The sequence below is a fragment of the Oncorhynchus gorbuscha genome, linkage group LG22 (genome assembly GCF_021184085.1).
Source record: "Oncorhynchus gorbuscha isolate QuinsamMale2020 ecotype Even-year linkage group LG22, OgorEven_v1.0, whole genome shotgun sequence".
NCBI lineage: Eukaryota > Metazoa > Chordata > Actinopteri > Salmoniformes > Salmonidae > Oncorhynchus > Oncorhynchus gorbuscha.
This window is the reverse complement of record NC_060194.1, coordinates 13,597,859-13,611,305: the sequence shown is the minus strand read 5'-3', so window position 1 is coordinate 13,611,305 and position 13,447 is coordinate 13,597,859. Positions and strand designations below refer to the sequence as shown.

Genomic DNA, 13,447 nt, shown 5'->3' with positions numbered 1-13,447 from the left:
AGGTGAACATAATTACCAAGTTCCCTCCCAACCTCTCACCTCCCTTTATCTGACTAGGTGTGCTTTTTTGTTTCCTCACTCTGATAAGGACAAGACAGCTGTAGACCATAATTATGGTAACTGACTGCTCTCAACTTCTTATTACTGTCTGTAGCTCCTCTTTCCTGACAAACAAGCCTGTTAACAGTGTAAGGCCAGTTTTAATTAAAAGCCTAGGTCCAATACAAAATGATCTGTCCTTGCCTGACTTGGACTTTTCTACAGAATTCAGCAAGTAAAGTTTCTCTAAGGAATCAATTTGACATATTTCATTGGACGCTTTTGTAACAAATCCCTGTGTAAAACATACACGGATTATACCAACCAAACATTAGGAACACCTTCCTAATAACACTGATGAAGTGGATTTAACAAGTGACATCAATAAGTGATCACAGCTTTCACCTGGATTCACATGATCAGTCTATGTCATAGAAAGAGCAGGTGTCCTCAATGCTTTATACACTCAGTGTATATTGACGAAAGAGATTGCTGATCATGATGATTCATATTGCCTTTTATTATTTTTTATACAGGTGCATATATCTTAAAATAGGTGCCAACTCTTGGCCCTACATGACCTAATCTCCCAGAGCAAGATGAGTGTGTCTCTGAATATCGTAGCTGTAAAGTCTGGCACCATAAGCCTATGGCACAGAACACAATCCACTCTATGGAGTGCTCCTTCAACAGAAAGGTGTGTGTGCTATCATCAGCATTATCATCTCATAGTTTACGACTTGACTAAGAAGTCATTTTATTGATCTCTGTTACCTCATGACATATGTGATGTATTGTGGCAGTGTGACACAAATAACTGGTCCACCATGTTTCAAAATTAACTGAAAATTGTCATTATGTTAAAACAAATAAGTGTGGACCCCATTATTAAATGCAAACACAAAGCTTCTTATAAGAAGTGACTCACATACCACACCTGTAGTCAAAGTATGACTGAATAGCCTACATTTTCCAAACATCCTATTATAGCCTGCAAAATCAAATAAATCTAAGGCATATGAATTGCGTCAGTCTATGCGTCAAATTCCCCTCTGACGACTGGAAACATAATGATTACGTTTTCTGAGGACTACTTATACCTATCAAGATACTGAACTTGCATTATGAACTCAGCTCACATAAGCATCCATTTTGAGCATCCTCCTGAGTATTTAGCTTCGTGAACGACGAGCTCTTCCATCCGTGAGACTTTAGAGAAAGCTGATAGGCTCAATCGCAACAGTTCTAAATGTGTTTTTTTCCAGCGACTTGGTAAGCATCGGGGGAAATACTATATTTGGTATAAAACCTCACAAACAACAGTTCCTACGGCAACACCACAGGGATTGAACTAAGCATAAAAAAACAGAGGCAAGTATTGGCTTTTGATGGTTTGTTTTTTCTTGGCAACTTTGGAATGAGGATAACTGAGTTGAATTTAGAGTCCAATTAAGGATATAAATGGCTTTTTTCGTATAGTCCATGATTTAGTGAGAAATTAACAGTAAGTAAAACTCTATATAACAAACGTTTTCTAATCAAGTCTTGGTGGATTCTCTCCCAAAACACATGTTCTCCAGTCTATGGCTGTACCGGGGAACTCACTGTGGAGGCTGCTTCTCTGTGCGTATTTTGCGCTCACGGTCGGAGCGGACTGCGAGAAGGACTGTGCGCTCTGCCTCAACCGCATACTGGGACAACAGACGGCAATTAACACTCTGGTAGGTCCACAATTGGTACATTTTGGACATGTTTTAATTCAAATGTTTTTAAAGTAAAGTAACTGGGTGCTACTTTTTCCGCGTCACTTTTTCGTGGGAAAGATTGCGCAGTCGGCAACCCACCTGTTTATTTTTGTGATTTCAATGTTAGGCAATGCTGTGTGAGGTGCATGTATCCTTGGAACACGACTTTATTAAGCTTTTTTTCATTTATTTTGATGCAGGCAGACAATTAATGAAATACCAATTAAATTAGGAAACCCATCATTTTAACTGCATCAATATGAAATGTCCTAATAGTTTCGGTTGGATGTTTAATGTAGGCAACAACTTGTGTTGTTGGTCTAACTGGTGACAACATGTAACCTCGAGACATTTCTATGCACCCATCATTCAGTTTTTTAAATTACATGAGTAGGGTAGTAGGGGGTGACTGTGTAATTCACATAAAGACCACAAGATGTCATCAAATTATTTATCCAACACTTTCCCCGGCAACAAAAAGATACTTGAGGTAAGTTGATCAATTTTTTTGTAGTTGTAGATATATTCCAATGAAAATAGATCTATATATATATACAAGTAGGAAAGCCTTAAATAATCAACTTGTTTAGAGAGAAAAATGTAGATATTCTCTTAATAAAGTAATAATATGTTGGATGAGCGTGTTTGTGGCAACTCACCCCCCCCCCCTTATGGTTATGAATGTGTTTCTACCTGACATTTAGACAATGACAAAGCCCAGTTAGCGCTAGTTTATGCTAACTTGCTTGCTAGCAACTTCTCTAGCAGTAAATACTAGCCAGCTAACTAGTTAGCATAAGATGCTAGGAGTACTAGCTAGCAACCTTACTACCAGATCGTCTGAGGTAAAATACATAAAAAAGATAACGTAACTTAATTTCAGTGGTAAATGTTTCCACTAGTTACTGATAGCTTTACAGTTAATGCAACTTTATATAATTTGAGCTCTTTTACACAGCATTTTATGTCATATAAATTGATAGCTTTTCAAATTATATCTCTCCCATTGTTTTCAGTCACAAGTGGGGACTGGATTAGGTGTGAGCAGTGCAGGAGGTGGGCTCATGAGTTGTGCTCCAATTTTATTGGGGATAGCTTTATATGTGACCTACAGGTACAAATTAGAATCGTGCAATAGCAGAGCATAAGAGAATTATATTATCAAAATCCATTACAGCTACTAGTTACCTGTCCAAAATTGTAATCAGTAATGTAACTTTTTGATTACCCAAACTCAGTAACATAATCTGATTACATCCAGTTACTTTTAGATTACTTTCCCCTTAAGAGGCATTAGAAGAAGACAAAAATGTATGTTACCAATTGAACCACATCTATTGCAGGATAAATCAATGTTAAAGTTCACCTGGCCTGCCATCTATGGATGTAACGTTTTACTTTATGGGTTGGTTATGTAGGCTTCTTCTAACCCATCGCTTTCTACTACACATAATATTTTGATTCAATTATATCTTAATATTAAAACCAAAGTCTATCAGAATTCCAGTCATTCCAATAAATGTTATACCCCTTGATATTCAACAATAGGACTTAGAAAAAAATATGGAAGTATAGATTAGCCAAATTGTTTTACCTGAGCATGACCCCAAAACTAAGGACTTATTAGCCAGCCCTACTCCGTTGTTTATGATTTTGTTGTCAGGGAGGACTGATTGGGCTCATTGATTCGATTTGAAAAATAAATGCTGCGCTCATAGAATAGCCTGCTTTGAGCACCACTGAAAAGTGCTATTTACATGTGAAAAATGAATGCCATATTCTGCATTTGTTATAGGCCTATTGTTGACCTTTTTTGTTGGTGACACTTTGATATCTTGATAATATGCAGCTGTTTAAAGTGTAAAAACCACAGATGAAACAATAACAAAACCTCACCTCATCTCTGTTTTGGTAAAAGGCTGAGGGATGGGCCTGGAGAAATGTAACCACTCTCAGATTAATAGACAGAGCTATGGATGCAAGGACTGACCATCCATGATATCAAAATTATTTATTAACCATGTTATGAGGATATACAGTATTTGTTTACATTTACAATGTTTACAAACATTGAAGAAAAACAAGCTTATATTTTGGGTATATATATATTGGGTATATATATATATATAGTCCAAAAGTGGATGTAGCACCTACAGATTGCCCCTTTAAGTCTATAAAAAGTGTACGAGTTTGAACATGTGTTCATTAGGGCTATGGATGACATTTTTTATCAGCATGAATTAGATTGAGCAATAAAAGCTCATAGTCTGGGATCCACACTGTGCAGCTGTTGCAAGAGCACATTTTTCATTGGCTGTCCACTGGTTTCAAAAACAGTGATTGATAGGCATTTTATTCTTCTTGAATTCAACCATTATTGGGTTCAAATACACATTTAGATTTGTGAACAGCCATCCACAACAACCACAATCCGAAAGGTGCAAATAGCTAAATGAGAGAGCAGCAGTGTGATTCACATCAATGCGGTATGTAGATAACAATAATAAGTGATATCCGTATCGCCTCAGTCTACACCACTGCTGTCATCCTTACCTCCAAGGATTTATTCAAATAGGATAATCTTTGAATGCGGACAGCAGTCGTACCAGTAAGACATAACTTGGACTGTAGCCTACAAAAGCCTGTTCCTGCTCTTTTCCTAAAATCCATCAAAGCCACTTGGTATGTCATCATAGTGGTCTCTGACTTGTGGTCAGACTCGCTCAGGTGGAACAAACTTACACTTACGCCTTTTTTCAATTAGGATTTGAATGTTATTGAGAAAACAGAGGTGTCACTTTTTTTGCATTACATTTTACATTTACATTTAAGTCATTTAGCAGACGCTCTTATCCAGAGCGACTTAAAAATTGGTGCATTCACCTTATGACATCCAGTGGAACAGCCACTTTACAATAGTGCATTTAAATCTTTTAAGGGGGGGGGGGTGAGAAGGATTACTTTATCCTATCCTAGGTATTCCTTAAAGAGGTGGGGTTTCAGGTGTCTCCGGAAGGTGGTGATTGACTCCGCTGTCCTGGCGTCGTGAGGGAGTTTGTTCCACCATTGGGGGGGCCAGAGCAGCAAACAGTTTTGACTGGGCTGAGCGGGAACTGTACTTCCTCAGTGGTAGGGAGGCGAGCAGGCCAGAGGTGGATGAACGCAGTGCCCTTGTTTGGGTGTAGGGCCTGATCAGAGCCTGGAGGTACTGAGGTGCCGTTCCCCTCACAGCTCCGTAGGCAAGCACCATGGTCTTGTAGCGGATGCGAGCTTCAACTGGAAGCCAGTGGAGAGAGCGGAGGAGCGGAGGAGTGGGGTGACGTGAGAAAACTTGGGAAGGTTGAACACCAGACGGGCTGCAGCGTTCTGGATGAGTTGTAGGGGTTTAATGGCACAGGCAGGGAGCCCAGCCAACAGCGAGTTGCAGTAATCCAGACGGGAGATGACAAGTGCCTGGATTAGGACCTGCGCCGCTTCCTGTGTGAGGCAGGGTCGTACTCTGTGGATGTTGTAGAGCATGAACCTACAGGAACGGGCCACCGCCTTGATGTTAGTTGAGAACGACAGGGTGTTGTCCAGGATCACGCCAAGGTTCTTAGCGCTCTGGGAAGAGGACACAATGGAGTTGTCAACCGTGATGGCGAGATCATGGAACGGGCAGTCCTTCCCCGGGAGGAAGAGCAGCTCTGTCTTGCCGAGGTTCAGCTTGAGGTGGTGATCCATCATCCACACTGATATGTCTGCCAGACATGCAGAGATGCGATTCGCCACCTGGTCATCAGAAGGGGGAAAGGAGAAGATTAATTGTGTGTCGTCTGCATAGCAATGATAGGAGAGACCATGTGAGGTTATGACAGAGCCAAGTGACTTGGTGTATAGCGAGAATAGGAGAGGGCCTAGAACAGAGCCCTGGGGGACACCAGTGGTGAGAGCGCGTGGTGAAGAGACAGATTCTCGCCACGCCACCTGGTAGGAGCGACCTGTCAGGTAGGATGCAATCCAAGCGTGGGCCGCGCCGGAGATGCCCAACTCGGAGAGGGTGGAGAGGAGGATCTGATGGTTCACAGTATCGAAGGCAGCCGATAGGTCTAGAAGGATGAGAGCAGAGGAGAGAGAGTTAGCTTTAGCAGTGTGGAGCGCCCCCGTGATACAGAGAAGAGCAGTCTCAGTTGAATGACTAGTCTTGAAACCTGACTGATTTGGATCAAGAAGGTCATTCTGAGAGAGATAGCGGGAGAGCTGGCCAAGGACGGCACGTTCAAGAGTTTTGGAGAGAAAAGAAAGAAGGGATACTGGTCTGTAGTTGTTGACATCGGAGGGATCGAGTGTAGGTTTTTTCAGAAAGGGTGCAACTCTCGCTCTCTTGAAGACGGAAGGGACTTAGCCAGCGGTCAGGGATGAGGTCCTTCTGTAGCTCAGTTGGTAGAGCATGGCGCTTGTAATGCCAGGGTTGTGGGTTCGATCCCCAGGACCACCCATACGTAGAATGTATGCACACATGACTGTAAGTCGCTTTGGATAAAAGCGTCTGCTAAATCAAATCAAATTCAAATCAAATTTATTTATATAGTTGTGGGTTCGATCCCCAGGACCACCCATACGTAGAATGTATGCACACATGACTGTAAGTCGCTTTGGATAAAAGCGTCTGCTAAATGGCATATATTATTATATTATGAGTTGATGAGCGAGGTGAGGTAAGGGAGAAGGTCTCCGGAAATGGTCTGGAGAAGAGAGGAGGGGATAGGGTCAAGCGGGCAGGTTGTTGGGCGGCCGGCCGTCACAAGACGCGAGATTTCATCTGGAGAGAGAGGGGAGAAAGAGGTCAGAGCACAGGGTAGGGCAGTGTGAGCAGAACCAGCGGTGTCGTTTGACTTAGCAAACGAGGATCGGATGTCGTCGACCTTCTTTTCAAAATGGTTGACGAAGTCATCTGCAGAGAGGGAGGGGGGGGGGAGGGGGAGGAGGATTCAGGAGGGAAGAGAAGGTGGCAAAGAGCTTCCTAGGGTTAGAGGCAGATGCTTGGAATTTAGAGTGGTAGAAAGTGGCTTTAGCAGCAGAGACAGAGGAGGAAAATGTAGAGAGGAGGGAGTGAAAGGATGCCAGGTCCGCAGGAAGGCGAGTTTTCCTCCATTTCCGCTCTATAATCTGATTACAATATTTTTGCTGGTAACGTAACAGATTACAATGACCGTTTTTTAAATAATCCGTTTCATGTAATCCGTTACTCCCCAACCCTGCATGCAATAATAGCTCTGTATGCTTTATTGAATTTGTTCCAGATTTGGGGATTGTGCAACCCCATTTCCCCCCATATTTGATTTAAATCATTAAAATAAAATAACTAGACTTAGCTTTTAAGTATTACTTACTAAAGAATTTCTAAATCAAAGTGATAAAATGGATTTTAACTCACTTGTGTGAAACCCTATGCCTTTTCTAAAAACAACATTTCATGAAACAACTACAAAAGTGTAAACTGTAGCCATTTATTTCCCTTTGTAGTTCATTCGCCTAAGCATGACCTTCATCCACATACCATTATTTTCCAAACGTTGTTTTTTTGTGTCAGCAATTAGAGATTGTTCTTAGGGGGGGCTAGTTACCCCCTAGTACCCTATTTGGTTTAATTGAGACATTTACAACAATATAGCTTGTACTAAAACCAAGACTGTTGCGCATGATCAATTTCCAGGGACATTTTCACTTCGTTTAAAGTTTAAAGGCAGGTTTCGGAGTGTCTGAATCAGATTAGACAATTAGTAGTACTAGTTTATCCCAAATGGTCAACATCGAACAACAAATTACAAAAATGTACCACGATGAAAGGTAAGAGGGCTCAGAGTTGCGCAGCGGTCTAAGGCACTCCATCTCAGTGCTAGACGCGTCACTACAGACCCTGGTTCGATCCCAGGCTGTATCACAACCAGCTGTGATTGGGAGTCCCGTAAGGCGGCGCATAATTGGCCCAGCGTGGTCCGGGTTAAGGAAAGGTTTGGCTGGGGTAGGCCGTCATTGTAAAATAAGAATTTGTTCATAACTGACTTACCTAAATAAATAAAAAAGAGTTCAGTCTCCAGAAAACCTGTCTTTATTTGTGACCTTAGTGTGTTTTAGCCTCACCAGGGGGCAGCATGTTAGTAGTTATGAGCTTAAATACAGCCTCAATTAAATGTTACTCTTCATTAATTCAAGCATTTTCTCAGGGTTTCATTGACATATTTCAGAGAGAGTTTATTTAAGTAAAAACCCCTGTGGTGCCGTATTGCTATTAAAAAATGGTTACCAACATAATTAGAGCAGTTAAAATACATGTTTTGTCTTACCCGTGGTATAAGGTCTGTTATCAACTTGGTGGGTGGAGCCCAGAATGCAGATTGGCTGACAGCCATGGTATATCAGACCATATACTACGGGTATGACAAAACATTTATTTGACTGCTGTAATTACGTTGGTAACCAGTTTATAATAGCAATAAAGCACCTCAGGGTTTTGTGATATATGGCCAATATTCCACAGCTAATGACTGTCCAGGCACTCCTTGCGTCCTGCACAAGAACAGCCCTTAGTCGTGGTATGTTGGCCATATACAAAATTCAAAAGGCACTCGCACATCTGAGCAATCTTATTTACAGGTGCATGGCAACAATTGAACAAGATGAAGGAAAAAGGAAACCGCACACTGCTCTTGATAGTATCACTGATCTTTAATAAGCTTTATGTATCTGCCTCAAGGCCTTCCTCAGAGCTTTAGTCTATTTTTTAAAATGTGCACCTTATGTAGACCTAGCCCCACCCACATCCGTTCCACACACATCGAAGGGGGTTGGAGGCTAAGGAAAAACAAATAAATGCTACCAAATATAACAATATGCATTTGATAAATATTACAAAAGTGTATAAATAAGACGTATGAAACACGTCTGTAAAACCACAATGTGGACATAGCAAGTTTTCATTAGTCATTGGGTACATCGTACGAAAAACAGAGTAATCTTAAATAGGCACATAATTCATGTTCAAATTCACAACATAACATACATAGGCATTTAATCATTAAGTCCTTTAGGAAATAATGTCTGGAGGGTGAAAATCTATTATTATTAATATCACCTGTCTGATATCTTAACTTTCTCTATGCCACAAAATCTAAAGGTAGAAATGTCATGCTGCAGGTCATTGAAATGTACTGTGACTGGATAATCCCTGTCGTTTCTCCTGATTGAACTTTATGTTCACTAATTCTCTGTTTGAGAACGAGAAGTTTTACCGACATAGCAGAGCCCACATGGACATTTAATAATGTTATTTATTTATTTTATTTCACCTTTATTTAACCAGGTAGGCTAGTTGAGAACAAGTTCTCATTTGCAACTGCGACCTGCCCAAGATAAAGCGTAGCAATTCGACACATACAACAACACAGAGTTACACATGTAATAATGTCATTTATTTGGAACCGTTTTCCTGTGTGTGGGTGGCAGAAATATTCACACTTCATCATATTGTTGCACTGTGCGCATCCTCTGCATTAATAGCTACCATTTGGTAGAGGGCGTAAAAGAGCCTGTCTGATTTTCTTTTGTGGCTGGCAGTTGGCATGAACCAATTTATCGCGTAAATTGCGACCTCTCCTATACACAATCAGTGGTGTATTTTTTTTAAAATCAGCCAGCAAAGTTGGGTCCGATGATAAAATATACCAGTGTTTTTTGACCACACCTCCCACTTTTCGCGAGTTCAAAGTATATGTAGTTGTGGACATTACAGAGTTCTTTAGCTTTAGCGGGTCTTTTTTGTAACAGTTCATCTCCTGTTTCTCCCAATGCCAAATTAAGAGCTTCATCCACACATTGTGGCGAATAGCCTCTTCTTAGTAACCGAATGCGCATCTCCGCTGCTTTTTCTAGGTAATCTTCTGTGGAGTGGCATATAAAGCGCAGTCTGAAAAAGTGACTTCTTGGAAGTCCCCTTTTTAATGGCTCAGGATGGAAGCTGTCCACCTGCAATAGAGTATTCTGTCCGTTTCTTTTCTATACAGAGTTGTAAAACATGGTTCCATTTGATTTCTCAATCCACATATCAAGGTAATGAACACGCTGAGTGTCACGTTCAATAGTGAATTTGAGATTGGGGTCAATGTCATTGAGTAGTGCCATAAAATCTGACAGCTCTTTTTCAGTTCATTCCCATATGCAAAAAAATGTTGTCAATATATAGATACCACTTCAGAACTTTATTCAAAAATTGATTTTCGTTTTCATTATTAACAAAACGTTCTTCAAAAAGAGCCACATAAAGACGAATGTGGAGTCCACCAATGTTCCATTCGTTTGGAGGTAGTATTCATCATCAAACCTAAAATAGTTATAGTTATGTACCCAATGACTAATGAAAACTTGCTATGTCCTCATTGTGGTTTTACAGACGTGTTTCATACCTCTTATTTATACACTTTTGTAATATTTATGAAATACATATTGTTATATTTGGTAGCACTTATTTGTTTTTCCTTAGCCTCCAATCCCCTTCTATGTGTGGAACGGATGTGGGTGGGGCTAGGTCTACATAAGGGTGCAAATTTCAGAATATTCACAAAAACTCTGCCATAAGTAAAGCTTATTAAAGATCAGTGATACTATAAAGAGCAGTGTGCGGTTTCCTTTTTCCCTATTCCTTCATGTTGGCCATATACCACACCTCCTCGTGCATTATTGCTTAAATTTACCATGGCTGTCAGCCAATCAGAATTCAGGGCTCCAACAACCCAGTTTATAATTGTTCTTAGAGATCATTTTTTCATATTATTCAAATACCTCCAATAAAATAAAGTAAAAGAAAAATGAATCTGAGACGTTTATTTTCCACAAGATAATGTATTCAGAATGATCTGTAGGCTATACAAAAGCCCTCTTCTCTGCTGCTTTGATGTGCTCAGAAATAAAAAAGACAAGTGCTATGAGGCATTAGATGTAGGGTAGTAACGGGCTTTGAGGAACGTCTCATTAACTGTGTTTGCCAGAAGCTGTTTAATGAACCAGATAAAAGTGTCCCTCCATCTGTTTCCCATCTTACTTATTTAATTATTCTTAAAACTAATAGAGAAGTATCATAACATATTGGTATAGGCAAATAGAATCCATTTGTTTGTACATCCAACTGTGTCTCTCTGGCATTGGAGAATAGCGGACGCACCCAGTTATTTCACACACCAGAATTGGACTTGTTTCTGCTCCTGTTAAATATTGTCTAATTAAACACTACTCTATATGTACAATTTGCCTTTATATGGCAAAACATATATCACTATATCACTCCAGACAATATATTATTTCTTCACGGCTGTGTACCATGTGCCCCTTGATAGAGACAAGTCTCAAATTAAAACTAGATTTACAGAAAGGAAATGGGTTTGTGAGCCTCTGCTACACTTCTGTGTTTTGAGGTTCCCCTCCCCTTCATATCTTTGCAGACATGCTCAATAGAATGTGAGGGCAGCCTGGACACCACGAAGCTCCGCCTCTGCCGAGACGTCCTATTGGAGGAGGAGCCTGTGGCTGTTGACAAAATCAAACAGGAAGAGGTGGAAGGCGAACAGCACCAGTTGGCCAAGAAGTATGGCGGCTTCATGAAGCGATACGGGGGGTTCATGATCAGGAGGAGCCCACCCGTACAGGATGGAGGAGTGCAGGGAGGACAGAACAGCCCAGTGGCTGAGGAAGAGGACATCCGTCTGGAAATCCTGAAGATCCTGAATTCAGAGGCCGAGGCGCAGAGAGACGGAGAGTTGGCCAAGCGCTACGGGGGGTTCATGAGGAGAGGGGGGGACTTCGGGGCTCTGGAGGTGGCGGGCAGGCCATTGAAGAAGCGTTATGGGGGCTTCATGAGGAGGGTAGGGAGGCCTGAGTGGCTGGAGGATCAGAAGAACAAGGGGGGGCTCCTGAAACGCTCCTGGGAGGGGCAGGGGGTTGACTCCCCCCTGGCTGAGATACAGAAGAAATATGGCGGATTCATGGACTAGGGGCGGCCCCTTCTCCAACCCCTCCTGATGAGTCTGGACTCTCAATATTGATCAGATGATCCATTCTTATTCTGTTGTTGTGCTTGTACTGTGCTGCTTTTTGTTTATTTGGGTTTACTGTGACAAAAAAAAACACTTAGCCTATCAGGTGATGATAACTACATTTATGACAACCAGTACTGTATGTTTTATGGGTTTGGTTATTTATAAATGAACCTGTGTTCATTGTGGTGTGCGCGGGCTGGGGCATGTGTGGAAAACCAATCATGGCATGACCTGTTTGCTCTCTCTCTTTGACTTGCCACTGTTTTTAAATCGATAGTTAACTTTTTTGAAGTGTTAGTTGATTTTAGACTTACTTAGGGTATTGTTGTGTCATCCAAACCATTTTTAATGGTTGGTTATTTAGTATTGCCCAGAATCTCTTGGCAAGGCAAGATGAAAATATGTCGGTGGCTAGACCTACTTTCCACCGTGCTCACACTTATCTCAGTATGCTGATGTCGAAACATGTTGCTTTCAGTTGAAAATGTCCTCGTTTTGTGTTCTTTCTATAGAGAACAGAACAGCATTTGAGACCAATTAGTTGTACAAAACCTAATAAACCCATGAATCCTGCAGAAATAATTGGACTCCGCTCTGTCTTGTTCTGGCTGTTTGATGTGTTTGTCAGCTTGGGAAGTGGAGCTAATGCTACTGTCTCACTCTGCCAAGCCCACCTGATAATAACTATGGTGTTAGTGGTGAGGATTGGATTCATTTGACAGATTCACTCAGCTTGGGGGGAGATTTATTAAGCAAATGTAGGTGCTTTGTGGCCTGTCTATATTTTTGTACACATTGCTCACGTGAACACAAAATATTAACGGCAATTGCCTTTAGATGTTGTCTCTTAGCTCCCCCAACTTCACGCAGTACCAAAACTTTACAGCTTGGCTAGATATTTTGCTTAACTTAATCCCCCTAGAGGTCTATATGAAGAATGCTCTTCATAACAATAAGGCAGTATTTGAAATATGATTCACAAGTTAGATTTCTACAGTTCATCTCCTGTTTCTTCCAAAGCCCCGTTCCATTCTGCCACATTCATTAATATCTTCAATTTCTCTAGTTTCCGTGTTCAGAGGCACCACCATATCTACACTGAGTGTAGAGAACATTAAGTAAACCTTCCTAATATTGAGTTGAAGAGATCCTTCTTTAACATCCCTTCTCCCCTTTATCTACACTGATTGAAGTGGATTTGACAAGTGACATCAATAAGGGATCATAGCTTTCACCTGGATTCACCTGGTCAGTCTATGTCATGGAAAGGAGCAGGTGTTCATAGTTTTTGTATACTCAGTGTATATCCACAGATTTTCACTTCCAAAATGTTGGCATCATATAGATAAGTCCTTTATCAAATGTATAGATTAATATCTATCATATCTATCAAATCTCTATATATGGTTATGTCAAATAGGAAGATGTCAAAATATTAATGGTATTCATTAATCAATGCATATGAATTGAATGTCTTGTCAGCCCTCATTAGGCATATGCTTAAAGAAAATGTTAATTGTTACTTGTGTATCATGTGATTATGTATGTATCTAGTTGGTCATTTATTTTCTGTATGGAACAAAATCTGTTTTTATT

At 40.8% G+C, this 13,447-nt stretch overlaps 1 protein-coding gene across 1 annotated transcript; it reads left to right on the top strand.

Annotated features, from left to right (window-relative positions):
* Window positions 1-1,000: 1,000 nt before the first annotated feature.
* On the top strand, window positions 1,001-13,427 carry LOC124009964 (proenkephalin-A-like). The gene is made up of 3 exons (XM_046322234.1): window positions 1,001-1,410; window positions 1,620-1,760; window positions 11,258-13,427. Exons 2-3 carry the CDS (start codon window positions 1,623-1,625, stop codon window positions 11,804-11,806), a joined length of 687 nt encoding a protein of 228 aa, XP_046178190.1. The 5' UTR covers window positions 1,001-1,410; window positions 1,620-1,622; the 3' UTR covers window positions 11,807-13,427.
* The last annotated feature ends 20 nt before the right edge of the window (window positions 13,428-13,447 follow it).